Source organism: Pristiophorus japonicus, chromosome 1 (assembly GCF_044704955.1).
Source record: "Pristiophorus japonicus isolate sPriJap1 chromosome 1, sPriJap1.hap1, whole genome shotgun sequence".
Classification (NCBI taxonomy): domain Eukaryota; kingdom Metazoa; phylum Chordata; class Chondrichthyes; family Pristiophoridae; genus Pristiophorus; species Pristiophorus japonicus.
The window spans coordinates 505,640,954-505,659,749 of record NC_091977.1 but is presented as its reverse complement, the minus strand read 5'-3'; the positions used below and the strand labels follow the sequence as shown (position 1 = coordinate 505,659,749).

The 18,796-nt window shown below is 47.9% G+C and overlaps 1 protein-coding gene across 1 annotated transcript in view; it reads left to right on the top strand.

The window, feature by feature from the left end:
• Nucleotides 1-18,796, top strand: part of adgrb1a (adhesion G protein-coupled receptor B1a) — a 691,398-nt gene that overhangs the window by 354,397 nt on the left and 318,205 nt on the right. The window contains exon 14 of the mRNA XM_070888471.1: nucleotides 206-214. Coding sequence (XP_070744572.1) covers nucleotides 206-214 — 9 coding nt within the window. The remainder of the gene's footprint in view (nucleotides 1-205; nucleotides 215-18,796) is intronic.

The following is an 18,796-nucleotide window of genomic DNA, read 5'->3' as shown; positions in this document are numbered from 1 at the left end:
GTCATTTACCCTCTACACCTAGCATCTTCAGAGTTGCCTGCATGGCTGCCACTGTGAAGTGACTCCCCTGATCGAACTCCACATACTGTGGTAGCCCCCACCTAGAGAACACTTCTCTCACTAGAATCCTTGCGGTCCCCAAAGCTGTGGCTTTGCAGCATGGGAAGGCTTCCACCCATTTAGAGAATACATCGACCAGAACCAGGCAGTACTTGTAACCCCCCTGCGCAGTGGGCAGCAGTCCGATATAAATCGACCTGTATGGACTGCCATGGTCCCTCCACTCTACTAGTGTGTCCCATGGATACCTTTCTTTTCTGGGGGTCAGGGTTGTTTGCAGCACACACCAAGCAATCCGCGTAGATGTCGCGGACGTCCTCCCTCAGTTGCAGCCACCACCCTGCCTGTTCCACCAGTTGCCAGGTGGTCTCCGGCCCGGGGTGCCCCGCTCCTGGACCCTCGTGGGCCAACTGAAGGAATTCTCTCTGGTGCTGCTGAGGAATTACCCACTGTTCCCCTCTGAAAACCATCCCTTCCTTTACCGTAATGCCTGCCACTCCATATGGACCCTCTACCTTAACTCCCTTAGCCAGCGTCTCCAGAACAGTCTTTAGGACGGGATCCTGTGCCTGGACCATCTTTAGGTCTGGGGCCAATGCTACCCCTGCACTCCCTTGTGTCCCACCTCTGTCTCTGATCGTTGCTGCTGGACTCGACCCATATGGATCCCAAAACTTGCCAGTTCGAGCACCTTCTTTGCCCAGTACGTCAGCCTGCTGATTGCCTTCCCCACGGGGTTCTGTCTTAGAATGGGCCTTGACTTTGTCGATATAGAAATCCCTCTGGGTTCCTATCGATGTTATGATCTGTCGCAACAATGCTAGGGGTTTCCCGTCTGCAGATTTGAATCCGCGAGACCAAATAGCTAAATATTCTGCACACGAATTGCAAGTGAACATGCTGTCCGAGCAAATCGTGTAGGGAACTCTTCGGGGTGGGTAACCACAAACACCACCGCCGACAGTTCAGCATGCTGGGCGCTCATGGTGCTCTGGAGTTTAATGGCCTTGACAATGCCGACCTTTGGGTCAAAAATCCCGCATCCAGTGAGTCGCTCCCCTGCCACCACTGTACTGGACCCGTCCACAGATCTCGCGGCCCATGGGATGGATTCCAGCCCGAAACCCTATGTCCACATCCCATACTTCTTCAACAGAACATGTGTGTGAGTCACCCCTGGGTAGATCAAATTTGCGGCAAGCTTCGACTCACAGAGATCTTTCACACACACATTCGTCTGAAAGAGCAATAAAGTCAAGCGTGCATTGCTCACCGTGCCATCCTTTATCCTCCCATCCAGAAGCATCTGAGTCGGCGTATGATGGGTTAAGAGAGTTATTGGGACGCCCCCGTGAAGATTTGTGATCTCTTCACGGCCCAATGTGTGGCAAGCAGGTGCCTCTCACAATTGGAGTACCCCCTCTCTACATCTGTGAGGATTCCTGATGAGTATACCACAGGCTTCAGCTTACCATGCCGCTTCTGGAGCAGAACTGTGCTCAAACTGTCCCCTGTGGCAGCTACCTCCAAAAAGAACTCCTCTCCCCCATCAATCGCTCCGAAAGCCAGTGCGGTCTGCAGACCTCTCTTCAGACGACTAAAAGATGCCATGCAGTCCTCATCCCACTCCCTTGTGGAGGAGCCGGAGTAGATGGGCTGCCGTAGCAGCATAGTCCTCGATGAAATCCCTGCAGTACATTGTGAGTCCCAGGAAGAATCTTACCCCCGTTACCATGGTCAGGGCGGGTAGCTCCTGTACTTCTGGCAGTGGTCGAGTGTCCCCCTCTGCCTCACAGTCCTCCTTATCTACCCAGGCAATTCCCGGAGCTACCAAGCAGACCATCCCTTTGGCCTTAGATAGACCATCGGTCAAATTCCAGATCTGCTCCTGGCAAGGACCATGATTACCGTATCAAACCCTCTAGTGCTGGCGAATCTGCATGCCACTTGAATATACTTCAACTGCTCTTCCAGCACCTTTACCTCACTCAACAAGTGAGTGTTCTCCCTCAGTTACCTGGAATTGAAGGAACTCCTTATGGTTATGGAATGTTTTCTCCTGGCTTATTCTTCCCAGCTTCTCATCCCTTAGCTCCGTGCATAACCTGCTCCCTACTACTGCCTCTGCATCTGACTGTGCCTTGGACTCCCTGAGCTCTGCCTCTTAACTTACCAACCTGCTCATCGAGCAGTTGGACTTGTCTTTGTCGACAGACGAGCCATATCACCTTTTCAGTGCTGCGCCTATGCTCCTTGCCCTCCGTCCATTCTGCCGCTGCGTCCACTGGACGCTCAGCACGCAACAAGCCTAGCACCCATTTCTTAGTGATGTTAACCTTCTTAAATATATATGAAGAAATCCCTTCCTCCATTTGGGATCTTTCGCCAGCAGCGTTGTCCATGACTGATTCACACTCCTTTAACCCAGGTCCCTTTGTGGTCGCCAAGAGATGCAAGTGGTTTTGATCCTAGCCCAATGGCTAGATGGACAGTTCCAATCGCCCCTGCCTTACGAAAATTCTATACCCGGGGATTATTATTCAGAGTGTAAATGGAATAAGTCACGGACTGCAATGCTTCGGTGAAAAATCGTACTTGTATTTATTTAGTCGAACACACACTGGCTAAAACATGCACTACTAAACGAAAATCACTGTCTCTGTGGAGAGTAAGATCCAGGTTACAAACAACAGACATACAGTACAAAACTGAGGACCGGTAACATGCAGTAATTCCCTTGTTGCTATGGTAGATTCTAACTCCACCCCTACCAACGAATTACCCAGTTGCAGCCCCTTCGCCTGGCTAAACCAAACAAAGCTTCCTCCCCCGAATAGCCCTGAAAAGCTTCACTTCTGAGAAAACCCTGAGCCCTTACACCTCACCCAGCTCGCCTGGGATATCTGGTTACTGGCTTGGGACACTCGCGACCATGCTCACCACCACAAACAGTCGGTCTCAAGTGCTCAGCTCAGCTGTGGGAAGTCACTGCCTGGAGGCCGTACCCTGTGAGGGGTATGCGGTTCTCTATCTCAGCGGCTTCTTCTGCACAACTGCGGCTTCCTCCTCTGTTACCTCTTGTTACGTCGAGAGCGAGAGGGAGAAGGTGGCTGGGGGTGGGGGGTGGGGTGGGGGGGAGGTGGGGCCGGGGTGTAGCGAAATGGTGGAAAAGAGTCTATCTTTATAGGAGTCTTGCTACCCCTATCTTTGCCGCCAATCATTAAAACCCTTTTGTTTCTAAGCACTCCGATGCTTAGTCAGTGATGGGCCATTAGACCCATGTGTATTGAACTAATGGCCCTGAGTCTGGGACATATCTCGGTCTTTGTGTTGGGGGAAAAAAAACTGGCTCCTCTTTGGCTGGCCAGGCCAGTGGGATCATTGTTCTGCTTCTCTTCTGAGATGGAGGTGAGAAATGCTTTTGCATATGGCCCCCTTCCTTTAGCTAGGACTGGCGGGCGAACCCATACATTCTGGATGACTGACAGTTCTTTTGTCACAGCCAACTGCCATGCGGTCTCTCTGCACAGGGTGATGCCATCACAGGGAAAAATACCCTCAGAAAAATCCCATAAAGTACATGAAATATTCTCGACTGAGTCCATTCTTTAAACAGAGACTTTGCAATATCTTCTACTAATATGGGAGTTTAGCAGCGATGATAACCAGTAGTGCCCCACTCCTACCGGTAGCGCTGCGCTTCTGCTGACGATGACAATGTCATCACCGTGTGCAGTGATTTGTTTTTGCCTTGGAGCGAAAATTCAGTAGTGTCCCCTGAAGCAGCTGCGGGTGATGCCCACGACAACTTCACAGGGAGCGTTCCGGGTTGTAGGCCGCTCGCGGGCTGATAATTAAAGGGGAGGCGTGGAAGGAAAAAACATTGGCCGAATTATCGACTTATCCTCTTGGATCTTGCAGCCCAGCATTCTGCTTGTGTGCCGGGCTACTGCCATGGCATCTCGCTCCCTCTCTCTCGATCTACATTATCACATACCCATCTCACCAGCCATCCTTCACACTCGGCCTCATCCATGTCCAATCATACCAACTAACAACACACAAGGGCAGGCACTTGGTTCTTTTAGCTAATGTTCATGTACAGTTTCTGTTAATGTGTTGTCAATCATTGTGTCATGTCTGTACTTTTGGAATCACGAGCCACTAGATGGTGTCTCTGTTGGAGGCCATTGGGCTGCATGCACGTGTGTGCAGCCCAAGTATAAAAGGCCAGCCATTTTGTATATTAGTCAATTTAGGCCTTAATAAAGCAGAACCAAGGTTATACCTCTTGGAGTTAGACAGTACTCAGTCGAACAGTTATTGCATACATAACACATTAAAATCTTTATTTTCAAGACTTTGCCTTGGACAAATTTGTGTGCTTTGGAAGTAGCTTAGTGAGTTGCAGTGAAGGGTGAGACATAACGGTAACTCCACAATGGTGATGGGTATGAAAGGAATGCCTTGGGTATTGCAGGGATGCTTTATGGAGCTGGTATGGGGTGGTGCCAACCTGGCGCATCATGTGGCAGCCAGGGTGTCCAGCGTGAAGTGAAGTAAATGTGGCCATGGCGACACCATCCCTGGCCTCCTGAGCAGCAATGTTGTCGGGTGCTGATGTCCTGTGCAGCATCAGGTGATTGCGGAGGAAGCTGGTGTTGTTAGTGGTGATGCTGGTGTGCCTGGTGATGCTGGTGTTGGGGCTGATCGTGGTGGGATTCTGAGGACCAAGTTGAGATTCATTTTAAGGGCAGCAACGCTGCTGGAATAGATGGCAGCTGAAGTTGAGATGACAGAAGTGATCTGTCAGTAGTGAGAGAGGTTGCCTGAAGGAGGTGACTGGATAAGAGAGTTCCTGTGGTGTATGTAGCACACAAATCACTGACTCCACACGGTCTGATGTTAATCTAACTGCTGTGACCTTCGTCCTTTATTGTTCAGCTCCAGAGTGCCTCTCAGGTGTGGTGGTCAGCCTTTTATATTGCCTGTTGCGAGTACTTCCAGGTTGTACCATTATGCTTATATTACATTTAAGGTACCAGAACGATACACACATCAATACATAACATCACACTTCACCCCCCACCAGGACGCAGGACGACGATATACACATCAATACATAACATCACACTTGTCCAACGGAAGGCAGGTAGGCATAGACATGCGTTAGTATGGTACATGTTATCTGGTACATTAATTAGTTATTGACTGGTAACGGATTCCTGATTTCCTTGTTAGCTCTTATCATTAATTGTACTTCATATCCATTATTTTACACAAATACAGTGGCCATTCAGCATTAGAATATTAATTCTTATTATAAATTCGCCATCTCACATTAACATAGCTCATTTTAGACTCGCTCTGCCTTACAGAAGTCCTTTCTGGGGACCACCACATGGTAAGGCCCTTTTAAGACTCCTGGGTGCATTTCCTTTTTAAGGCGCCATCTTTGATGCAGGAGGATTCCATGAGGCTTCTCCTTGGGCGCCACCATCTTTGATGCTCTGCTGCTCTGGACCGAGGCCGCCGCCATGATGCTCTCCGCTGCCACAGCCTCCGCTCCCCTCCGCTGCCACCTGACTTGCCGCCTCTCCTGCGGCCGTCGTCGTCGCTTCTCTGGCGGCTAACGTAGCCGCCTCCCCTGCGGCCGTCGTGGCCTCTCCAGCGGCCGCACTTGCCGCCTCCCCCGTGGCCTCCGTAGCGACCTCCCACGTGGCCGCCGTGGCCGCCGACCTCCAGCTGCTGCCGCCGGTCTGATGTTAATCTAACTGCTGTGACCTTCGTCCTTTATTGTTCAGCTCCAGAGTGCCTCTCAGGTGAGGTGGTCAGCCTTTTATATTGCCTGTTGCAGGTACTTCCAGGTTTCCCACCACAGCGCCCTCTGTGGTGTACCATTGTGCTTATATTACATTTAAGGTACTAGGACGATACACACATCAATACATAACACTTCCAACCTGAATAAAGCTGAAACCTGTATGCCAAATCCTGAAGGCTCCAGCTTCTAAGATTGGAAAGTGAACAGCTGTGAAATGGTAGCTTTTATACCACTTTTGCAACTGTCAACTGTTCAGAGGAATGAAGAGTCATTGAAAACCCAGCCTACTTACCTGACGTGATCCCTGAGACTGGGAACCTTGTGAAAAAGCTAGAAAAGTGGTAAGTAATTGTTAAATGCTGTTGAAGTACCTTTTAACAAGCTCTTAACGATGTCAATTGGCTGCCCCGCAGCTTGGAGTCGGGTCTGTAAAGCGCAGACAGATCCGCTACTTGGGAAACTGACATCGAGGCGGTTTAACAGTGGGCTGTCGACTTGCTGTCAATCATTTATATTTTGACAGCGGATCTGCCTCCGAACCTGCCCTCTGAACACCGGCAAAATCCCGGCCAAAGTGTTCAATTTTGGGCACCGCATTTCAGGAAGAATATGAAGGTCTTCGAGAGTGTGCAGAAAAGATTAACAAGAATAATTCCAGGGATGAGGGACTTCAGTTACGTGGATAGACTGGAGAGGCTGGGGTTGTTCTCCTTAGAGCAGAGAAGGTTGGGAGGAGATTTGATAGAGGTGTTCAAAATCATGAGGGGTCTGGATAGAATAGATAGAGAGAAACTGTTCCCATTGGCAGAAGGGTCACGAACTAGACGACACAGATTTAAAGTGATTGGCAGAAGAAGCAAAGGCGACATTTTTTACGAGTGGTTAGGGTCTGGAATGTACTGCCTGAAAGAGTGGTGGAGGCAGATTCAAACATGGCTTTCAAAAGGGAGTTGGATAAGTAAACGAAGAAAAAGATTTGCAGGGCTACGGGGATAGGATGGTGGAGTGGGACTAGCTGAAGTGCTCTTGCAGAGAGCCGGCACGGGCACAATGGACCGAATGTCCTCCTTCCATGCTGTAACCATTCTATGATTCTATGATAAATAAAAATAAATTATAGACTCAATATCATTGGAAAAAGATTGAGAGGAGAGATGAGAATTTTTTCACACCGAGCGTTTTTGGGATCTGGATCGCTCTACCGGAAAAGATAGCGGGAACTGATTCCATAAATCATTTTAAAACAGAGTTGGACAGGTACTCCAGGATGAGAAAGTTACAGAGTTACGGACAAAAGGCAGGGATGTGGGACTAAGTACGACCGCTCTTTCAAAGAGTCAACACAAACAAAATGAGCTAAATGGTCTCCTTCTGTGCTTAAATTTAAGTGACTGTATGATTCTATAAATATCAGTTATCAGGAGAAGTACAGTCAAGATCCTCTATGGGAAATGACGGTCCCTGGGCTATGGAGATGACATTGTCAAGCAAGGTCAATGATGAATATGGGTTGTAAAATTAATTAGATATTCTGAAGTTTTTGGAAAGATGCAGCAAAGACAAATTTATATAGACTCTTTCCTCAGGAAATGAAACAGATTGGGTGCAGACCATGATAGTTGATTGTACATATGAATATACCAAAAATGACAGACAGGAAAGATACTGCTCCACATCCGCATCCCATGAGCGAATAAAAAAAAAATCCAGCCTGTCCCATATATTTGTGCATCATAATACATACAAACATGGAAAAACACACTTGGCAGGCTGTATGCTTCTATACCTTCTCATTTTCTTCAATGTAAACATATAAAGAATGGAATAAGAAAAAAATATTTGGTCCAGCAAACCAGCGCCTTACACAGAGTATTATCAAAATACCATATTATGGGCTGTACCTCGCTAATTTGATTAATCTTCAGACATAATCAAGAGGAAACTCCAGGATACTTAATCATTCCCATACTTGGACAATTCAATCTGACCTGTTGCCTTCCATTGTCAACCCCAGCTCCATCAACACAAGAATTGCTGTGTACACTGCTGAGATTCCCAAGGTTGAAATCTCTACACACATGCTTTGACAGTAAATAAGCCTGTTGTAAAAAGCTGTTCTGCTTTTTAAGACCTGTAACGTTGTTATGATTTGTCCCTTGCGGATCGCTAGTACAGAACTTGCACCATTATATAGGACACAGGTAGGCACTTCAGAAAAACAGAAAACAATGGAGGAATAAAAATACTATCCCCAAAAGGAACACTACTGCCAAAAATATAATACAATTTCATGGTGGTTCTCTGTGTAATGCATTGATCAGTCTCTGGTGTTTCCCTGTGGAATGGATTGCTCAGTAGAGTTTGAAGTCGAGATGTGCCGTTGGAGTTTTTCTATTCTAGATTAAGATTCATAGCACTCGTGGTTAGGATGGCATGAATTTCAACGTGATTTAAAAAAAAACAAGTCATGAGAAGTACCAGAGCTTTTTGTAGTTTAATGCCTCAATGTAGCCAACAGTCCTCAATTTCTCCCTGAGTTTACTCTGCAATATGCCTTTGAAGATCTGACTAGCATACAATTTCCTGGCCTCAACTTGGCGGGCGCACCAATTCCAACCCTGTATAAATAGCAACATATTTAACACAGCTGTAAAAAAATACAACCAGTTCGGTCAAGATGAAGTCAGGCACTTGTGTGAAGCCTGACTCGCACTGGAGCAAGTTTTGGTGAAGGATATATGGGCTGGATTTTCAGCTTTGCCGTTTTTGTGGCGAAAGCGGAGGAGGGGGTGGGAAATTTACCGCCCGATTAACCTTTGCGCTCTGTGGAGTAATTTTTGGCGTTTGGGCCCTGTGCCAGGAGACGTTGTACGACTTTCGTGGCGCAAAAACGGGAACCTCACCAACTTTATTGCGGGGCCAGGAGTGCTCCGAGAGAGGCCTTGGGAGGGGAAATTTCCCCCGCATCCCCCCAAAATTCACAAAAACATTCAAAAAAACATTGCCAACACCCTTACAACAAAGATTGCTGCAAAAAAATAAAAGAATAAAAACTGGAACTTACCTTTTCTGCAGTTTATCTACCTCACCGCCTCCGGCAGGGCTGGATCGCTGTGTTTTCCCTGGCAGTCATCGCGGGGCACGTTTCGGGGCGTACGGGTCGGGTGTGAGTTGAAACTTCTGTCGGCGTCGCAAGGAGAGCCATTGTACACCCGGCGCAGCTCTCCCCGGTGTTGCTCCTAAGTGCCGCCACAAAACCTGACCCGAGGATCGTGCCCGGATGCAAAAGAGCTCACCGCTCCATTTTTCGCCATGGAGGGTCAAAACCTGTCAAAACCCGGGTCACAAATGACCCGAAAATGTCTGAAATGTTAACCTTTTATTTCTCCAAAAATCTGAAGACGGAGCACCGTATTATTGTAATGGAAATGTCTGTAGCTGATGGTTGAGAGTTCTTGTGCTAGTTTTTAAATTAAAGTGCACGCGAAACAAATGTAAAGTGGCAATCATGCTGTGTATTCCAGCATTTCCTTTGTTGGTTAGGTATTACTGAATACTGCTTGTCAAAAAAGCTGACCATGATTGAAAGCTGTCATTTTTCTCAGGACTCTTTTATTAAATCTTCCTGTTTCCTTTTACCCCATCGCCTGCAGGAATGGGGCTCTGTGCAGCGACATATGGGCTTGTCAAGCCTCCTATTATCAAGTCCTGGCTGCCTTATCTTATGTATTTCACATCTTATGATCTGGGGACAAAAGCCTTCTGCAGCTGTATCAGTTTCTTTTATCAAATTTGCTTTAAAGGCTCTTATCTGATGCCGCCCTGAGTTGAATATTTCCTGAAGCAGAAATATAGAGCGATGTCGCAAACACTTTCAATTACAGCCAATATGGCCCTTTTGTGAGGAGACATTTAAGATCTACACATGTACCCTGATCTGTCAGGGTCTAGATCCCTTTGTAGTGAGGTTTCTGTGAAAATGGCCGCCTTTTTTCATTTTAATTCATTATTGGGTGAGCTTGACGTCTTTTTGCTTAAGTTTGACGGAAGCTCGCACGAAGGGAATTGAACACTTTTCCATTTCAGACTCTCGAGCCCCAATTTTAACCTAAGCCGTCTGGCGAGAATCAGGCGGGTTCAAGTCAGACACCCATTCCCCCCGCCTGATTATACTCGCCATTGAAGTCAATGGAGCGTAAACCTGGGCGTGGTGTAAAACAGGCGACCGACCCAAAGCCACCCCATTCCCATCGGGCAGGTTAGGTTAAAATTGAGGCTCGAGTGAACAGTATCAAGCACTATTAGGGCAGTCATCTGTCAAGCAACACTCCCTCTACTTAGCCCTAATCTTGGAAGAGTAGTCTTCACTACCTCAGTGAACCATTCCATTCCTCATCTTTGTGAGATTGTAAAGCCAGATTTTAAGGCCAGATTATACCAAATTAGGTTGGGTTTGTGATGCAAACTAATATTATACGGAATCTAGCTTCACATTTTATGAATACATATATTATAGAATCCTGAGTATCCCAGTTCTGACAAAAGGTCATCGACCTGAAACATTAACTCTGTTTCTCTCTCCACAGATGCTGCCTGACCTGCTGAGTATCTCCAGCATTTTCTGTTTTTATTTCAGATTTCCAGAATTTGCAGTATTTTGCTTTTGTACAGGTATTATACAATCCTTCCAGCTATTGTAATGAATAGACTTTCATTCCATCAGTTTGGTTTAGATTTGAACCCTGGGAATAAAAGGCAGTTCGGTATACTGATTTCCGTTAACCTATTTTGGTTTTTAATTTCTCCATTGAATTTTCGGTGCAGAGAAGGGAGGGCGATGATTTAAACTGGTGACCATAAACACTACAGAGCAACAATCAACAAAGCAATGGAATATAAACAGCAGCGCAAGTCAGAGGTTGTCGTCTGGTCAGGCAGCACCTTGAGTAGTGTTTGGGCCACTTACACAACAAGGGATATTCAGATCCTGCAGCTGGAGCCGAAATGCATTTGCAGAGGACTAAATTATGAGGAAAGACTGGAAATACTTAGGCTATTCAGCTTGGAAGAATGTGACTGAGAGGGATCTTCACAGAACCATCTAAAACCGTAAATGTCACAGGAAATATAGATCCAGAGGACTATTTCAAATTCAACTGTGACATTAGGAAAAGAGGGCCCCGAGTTCAAAGTAGTAAAAAATGAACTTAGGACCAATGTCAGGAAATTGTTCATCAGAGAAAGAGTGACGTGCCTGTGGAATGGGGCATGGTAACATAGAGGTTATGTCACTGGGCTAGTAATCTAGAGGCCTGGACTAATGATGCAGAGACGCACGTCGCCCTGTGAGCACCTTTACAGGAGCCAGAGGTTTACCGAAACTGAAAGGGATTCCACTCCTTGAACGAACAAATAGTCTGCGACTATACGCAGCGGATCATGGCAGTTAATGCCCAGTTTCCAGGGAGCATCCATGATGCTTTCATCTTGCGTGAGAGAACTGTCTCATACCTGTTTCAACGTCAGCCACAAGGCCGCAGCCGGATGCTGGGGGACAAAGTTTATGGCCTCGCCACCTGGCTCATGACCCCCCCTCTGGAACCCTCAGACAGACACCGAGCATCGCTACAATAACAGCCTATAAAGCCACACGCAATATCATCGAAAAGACAATTGGAGTGCTCAAGCAGCACTTCCAGTGCCTGGACCACTCTGGAGGTAGCCTGCAATACTCCCCGCAGCAGGTCTCCAAGTTCATTGTGGTGTGCTGCATGCTATACAACTTAACCATCATGAGGGGACAGGAATTGCCACTGGGGACTGCAGGACCACAAGAGGAGAGAGGGAGGAGGAGAAGGAGGACGAGAGCCTGGCGATGAATCCATGCCATCATCCGCACCACCACCACAGCTCGTGAAGCTTTCGTCACTGCAGCTCATAAATCAACGCTTTAGAAACATAGAAACATAGAAAATAGGTGCAGGAGTAGGCCATTTGGCCCTTCGAGCCTGCACCACCATTCAATAAGATCATGGCTGATCATTCACCTCAGTACCCCTTTCCTGCATTCTCTCCATACCCCTTGATCCCTTTAGCCGTAAGGGCCATATCTAACTGGCATCAACAATTCTCTGCGTTCGGGAATTCCACAAGTTAACAACTCTGAGTGAAAAAGTTACACCTCTTCTCAGTCTTAAATGGCTTACGTCTTATCCTTAGACTGTGTTCCCATGGTTCTGAACTTCCTCAACATCGGGAACATTCTTCCAGCATCTAACCTGTCCAGTCTCGTCAGAATTTTATAAGTTTCTATGAGATCCCCTCTCATCCTTCTAAACTCCAGTGAATACAGGCCCAGTCGACCCAGTCTCTCCTCATATGTCAGTCCTGCCATTCCTGGAATCAGTCTGGTGAACCTTCGCTGCACTCCCTCAATAGCAACAACGTCCTTCCTCAGATTAGGAGACCAAAACTGAACACAATATTCCAGGTGAGGCTTCACCAAGGCCCTGTACAACTGCAGTAAGACCTCCCTGCTCCTATACTCAAATCTCCTAGCTATGAAGGCCAATATACCATTTGCCTTCTTCACCGCCTGCTGCATCTCCATGCCAACTTTCAATGACTGATGTACCATGACACCCAGGTCTTGTTGCACCTCCCCTTTTCCTAATCTGCCGCCATTCAGATAATATTCTGCCTTCGTGTTTTTGCCATCAAAGTGGATAACCTCACATTTATCCACATTATATTGCATCTGCCATGCATTTGCCCACTCACCTAATCTGTCCAAGTCACCCTGCAGCCTCTTAGCGTCCTCCTCACAGCTCACACTGCCACCCAGCTTAGTGTCAGCTGTTTGAACAGTGAAAGTTGCGTTTCACTATTGCCTGCCCACTCTATCCCACCATGTTGACTATTACCCCTCTCATTCTACAAATGAGACACTGCACAAGAATGGTTAAGTTGAACAATAGAATTTATAAAACATTGTAAATTTTTGAAACATTTGTACATTGTTGAAAACTTGGTAAATTTTGAAAGTTAAATACATTTTCTACTTCAAATAATTTTTAACACTTTTATGAAATAACCAAAGCAAACAGCAACAAAACAACAACAACCACCCCCCCCCCCGCCCCCCGCACCAAACCTCTATTTAACTGCGGCCACCTCTCCCCACACCCCCCCCGCCTGATCTTAACCCCTCCCCCCACTTGCTTCCTCCCGCTACCCCTACCCGTGTTGGGACCAGGATGTTGTTCAGCAAGGCATGCCGAGCACTGCTGTTGTCAGGGCAAAGACAATGGAGACTCCATGTGTGGATTCCCTGGAGAATCTCGGGGTATGGAAGGCCCGGCTTCTGAGTCGGAAGGCTCTTGTTCTGCCTCCCAACTCACAGGTGCTGTTGGTCTGGGTGGTATGACACTGGGGACTGCGGTGCCAAAGGTCGAGACAATCAATTGCTGCAGGGCATTGACAGCCTCGGTGTTCCCCCGGATTGCAGCAACCATCTGTGACATGTCCGCAGATTGTGTCGCAGATTGTGCGGCGATGTTGCCGAAAGTGCCTGGAGGAGTTCTCGATCCAGTTCGATGCTCTCCCTTGACAGTCCCACCATGTCCAGGTTAGCGTCTGCCTGTCTTTCAGCAGACCGGCTTTGCCGACTCAACCTCCGCAGAGACAGCATGTGGGGTTCAACCATGGGGGTGCGGCTGCCTCAGAAGCGATGAAACCTGGAAATGTGGCTTCCTCCGAGGAAGTTGTGGCTGCAGCTAAAACATGTGCCGACTCCTCCCCCAACACCTCCCCCCCCCCCCCCCCCCGCCAACAACAGCTTGAGGATGTTGTTCCTCCCATGGGTCCTCAGTACACCCCTCACCTTCCTCTTCCTCTTGGACCCACACACACTGGGCTGAGGTGGAGCCTTGCATGTGGTGATGAGGCATATGCAACTCTTCATCTGCAAATTAGAAAACAACGGACGAGTGGTTGGCAGCAGGGGAGGGGGCAGGGTGACATGAGTACGGTCACATAGCGCAGGCTTATTTGAAGGACCACCACTACTGCATTATATGTCGTCGAGAGACACTGCATGACATTACCTGAACCTGAGTCCACAGACTCACATGACTCCAACCCAGCCCGGGGATTTGGCAGGACTTACCCTCAGTTCCAACCATGAGATCAGCACCCGCATGGGTAGTTGATCTGCCATGGGCACCAATTAAGGCGTTCCTCCAGATCAGTCAGAGGATAATTATTGGGTGGACCACCAAGCGATTGGGTGGTCCATCGCTGTTCGCTCCGATTGTGTGCCAGCTTTTTCTGCAAAATGACAATGGCAATGGTCACCAGTGTTATGCTCAGAATAACTCCACAAGACTGTATGTTGTACGCTCAAAGTGATGTGACCTTAGTCTCTTTAATCAAACTCCAGAGTGAAGAAGCAGCATGGCAGACAACCTTTTATACTTGCTTGCACGAGGTGTGCAGGTGACCCTTGGATCTCCAATAGGTGCGCCCCCTGGTAGCATGTCTTACACTATGAAAAGTTTACATACAAACATCACTCCCCCTCCACCCCCCCTCAAAGTCTTAGATACAAGTTATTTACAAGTTGAGGCAATCAGGGGCTCTTTGTTCCCGGGTTGATTGCCTGAGTTGAAGTCCTGGCATGGGTGAGTTGGTCGGATCATTGCTGCACTGCAGCCCGGCTGGTCTGATTGGACTGTCGGGCATGGTGGGTTCATCCTCATGATTAACAGTGAGATCAATTGCTGCTTGGGTGTGTGTTGGTGGATCAATGATGGTAATGTCCTCTTCAAACTGTTCTTGGTTGTCGGTTAATCGTAGTTTGGTCTGATCCAAATGCTTTCTGCACGTTTGTCCATTCAGAAGTTTAACAACAAATACTCTCTTCCTCTCATTGGCTAAAACAGTGCCAGCAACCCATTTGGGACCATGACCGTAGTTAACAACAAATACAGGGTCATTAACCTCAATGTCACGCGATGCAGCTGCGTGACGGTGATACATGTTATGCCGGTAACGCCGGGTTTCTACATGATCATTGAGATCCGGGTGGACTAAGGAGAGCCTGGTTTTGAGTGCTCTCTTCATTAGCAATTCTGCAGGGGGAACCCCGGTGAGCGAGTGTGTCGCGTCCAGTAGCTGAGCCGAACCCGAGATAACCGGGTCTGCAGGGAACCATCCGTCACCCGTTTCAAGCTCTGCTTGATAGTTTGGACTGCCCGTTCCGCTTGACCATTGGATGCGGTCTTAAACACAGCAGACCTGATATGTTTGATGCCATTGCGGGTCATGAACTCATTGAATTCCGAGCTGGTGAAACATAGTCCATTGTCAGTAACAAGAACGTCGGGCAAACCATGGGTGGCGAACTTGGCCCGGAGGCTTTCAGTGGGGCAGTGGAGTTACATGATGACATTATTGCACATTCAATCCATTTAGAGTAAGCATCCACTGCTACTAGGAACATCTTTTCTAGAAAGGGGCCAGTGAAATCTTGGTGAACCCTTGACCACGGTTTGGAGGGCCATGACCACAGACTCAGTGGGGCCTCCCTTGGTGCATTGCTCAACTGTGAGCAAATGTTACATTGGTGTACGCATGACTCCAATTCCGAGTCAATGCTGGGCCACCAAACGTGTGACCTGGCGATAGCCTTCATCATGGCTATGCCTGGGTGGGTACTGTGTAGGTCGCGTATAAACGTTTCCCTACCTTTTTTTGGCAAAACCACATGACTCCCCCATAGGAGACAATCCGATTGAATGGACATTTCATCCTTGCGTTGGTGAAACGGCTTAATTTCGTCTTGCATTTCCCGGGAACAGCCAACCGGCTCCCATTAAGGATGCAGTTTTTTACTAGTGATAGCACAGGGTCCTGGCTAGTCCAGGTCCTGATCTGGCAAGCCATGACAGGTGACCCCTCACTCTCAAAAACATCCATTACAAGAAGCAAGTCTGCGGGTTGCGCCATTTCCACCCCGGTGGTGGGCAATGGTAACACAGTTTTCAGAGCCTGGTCTGTGGTGGATTACATAGTCATATGCAGATAATGTTAGTGCCCATCTTTGGATGTGGGCCGAAGCATTGGTGTTAATACCTTTGCTTTCTGAAAACAGCGAAAAGAGCGGTTTGTGGTCGGTTTCGAGCTCGAACCGCAGTCCAAATAGGTATTGGTTCATTTTCTTAACCCCATATACGCATGCCAATGCTTCTTTCTCAACCATACTATAGGCTCTTTCAGCCTTAGATAAACTTCTGGATGCATATGCAACTGGTTGCAGTTTGCCTGACACATTGGCTTGCCGTAACACATAACCAACCCCGTACGAAGATGCATCACAAGCTACAAGTAACTTGTTAGAACATAACAGGTTTCTGGCCTTAACGAAGGCTGTCCCTTGAGATTTACCCCAAACTCAGTTGTCACCCTTATGTAGCAATAAATGCAAAGGTTCCAGCAAAGTGCTCAACCCGGGTAGAAAGTTACCAAAATAGTTGAGTCCCAGGAACGAACTCTGTGGTCTGGGTGCATTCTTGACGGCCTCCGTCTTCGAGTCCATGGGTCTGATGCCATCTGTCGCAATCTTTCTCCCCCAAAATTCGACCACTGGCGCCAGGAAAACACACTTGGAGTGTTTCAGCCTGAGTCCCACTCTGTCCAGTCGCTTTAGAGTCTCTTCCAGATTGTGCAGGTGTTCGGTGGTGTCACGACCAGTGATCAGGATGTCGTCTTGAAACACAACGGTGCACGGAACAGATTTCAGCAGACTCTCTATGTTCCTCCGGAAGATGGCAGCAGCCGAGCGAATCCCAAAAGGGCATCTGTGGTATATGAACAGTCCTTTGTGCGTGTTGATGCACACCAATCTTTTCGAAGATTCAGCCAGCTCCTGTGTCATGTAAGTCGAGGTTAGATCCAGCTTGGTGAACGACTTCACTCCTGCTAACGTTGCAAACAGGTCCTCCGCTTTGGGTAGCGGGTACTGGTCCTGTAACGAGACTCGGTTGATCGTTACTTTGTAGTCTCCGCAGATTCTGACCGTGCCATCGCTTTTCAACACCGGAGCAATTGGATTGGCCCACTCAAACTCGACTGGCGATATAATTCCCTCTCGTTGAAGTCTGTCCAGTTCGATCTCGACTTTCTCCCACATCACATATGGAATCGCTCTGGCCTTGTGATGACTGGGCCGTGCATCAGGGACTTGATGAATCTGCACTTTGGCGCCTGTGAAGTTGCCGATGCCTGGCTCAAATAGCAATGGAAATTTGTTTAGCACTTGAGCGCACGAGGCGTCATCCACCGAAGACAGTGCTTTGATGTCGTCCCAGTTCCATTGGATCTTTCCTAGCCAGCTTCTGCCGAACAGCGTTGGGCCATCGCCTGGCACAATCCATAGTTATAAATCATGCACAGCTACATCGTACGATACCCTCACTGCCGCACTGCCAATGACTGGTATGAGCTCTTTGGTGTAAGTGCGCAGCTTTGTTTGAATCAGGCTTAGTTTTGGCCTTTGTGCCTTGTTGCCCCACAGTTTCTCAAAAGCCTTCTGACTCATAATTGACTGACTTGCCCCTGTGTCCAATTCCATGGAAACTGGAGTGCCATTTAATTTAACTTTCAACATTAACGGAGGGCTTTTGGTGGTGAAGGTGTGTACCCCATACATTTCCTCTTCAACCTTGGGTTGAGTTGCCTCTCTTACTCGTTCAGCGTGATCCATGCCGGATCGGACATCTTTTGCTGACTCTGCCACGTGGTGAGTCGCAGCACGTTTACACATTCGCTGGAGGTGCCCCATTGTTCCGCAGCATTTGCACACGTAGTGCTTGAATCGACATTGATGGGCTCTATGATTACCCCTGCAGCGGCAACATGGTATTAATGGATTCACATTCACGCCCCATGACGGACTCTCAGGCATCCTAGGTCTGGCCTCTGCAAGCGTCTAGGTCCTGCCATGTACAGTTCTGCCTGCTAAAGGTGTTATTTTATGCACAGTACTTGCCGATGAGCTTCGACGCTGAGAACATATCTGCTTAGGACATGAAAGCCTGGGCTATTGTGATGGCCTTGCTCAGATCTAGGGATACGGCAGACAGCAATTTGCGAAGAATGACCTCGTGGCTGATTCCAAGCACGATAAAGTCCTGCAACATTTCCCCCAAAAATCCAGCAAATTCGCATGGTCCTGCAAGGCATCTTAGGTCGGCAATATAACTCGCTACGTCCTGGCCCTCGGAGCAATGGTGCGTATAAAAGCGATACCTGGCCATTAAGATGCTCTCCTTTGGCTTGAGGTGTCCCCGAACCAGCGTACACAACTCTGCATATGTCTTATCCATTGGTTTTGTCGGTGCTAGCAGATTTTTAATGAGGCCATATATCGTAGACCCACAACGGTGAGGAGAATCGTCCTGCGCTTGACCGCGTTACTGTCTGTATCCAGCTCATTGGCCACGAAGTACTGGTCAAGATGCTCAATGAAGGCTTCCCAATTGTCACCCTCAACAAATCTCTCAAGAATACCAACGCAGCCATAACCGCGTGAAAGTTCGTGATCTGTTACTCGTCACCAATTGTTATGTTCAGAATAACTCCACAAGACTATATGTTGTACGCTCAAACTGATGTGACCTTAGTCTCTTTAATCAAACTCCAAAGTGAAGAAGCAGCATGGCAGACAACCTTTTATACTTGCTTGCACAAGGTGTGCAGATGACCCTTGGGTCTCCAACAGGTGTGCCCCTTGGTGGCAAGTCTTACACTATTATAAAGTTTACATACAAAACAACCAGAGCCCCCTTCTGCTCTTGTGGCACACAGATAGCCATCAAAGCACTTATACCATACTGTGTGCATTTAATACAG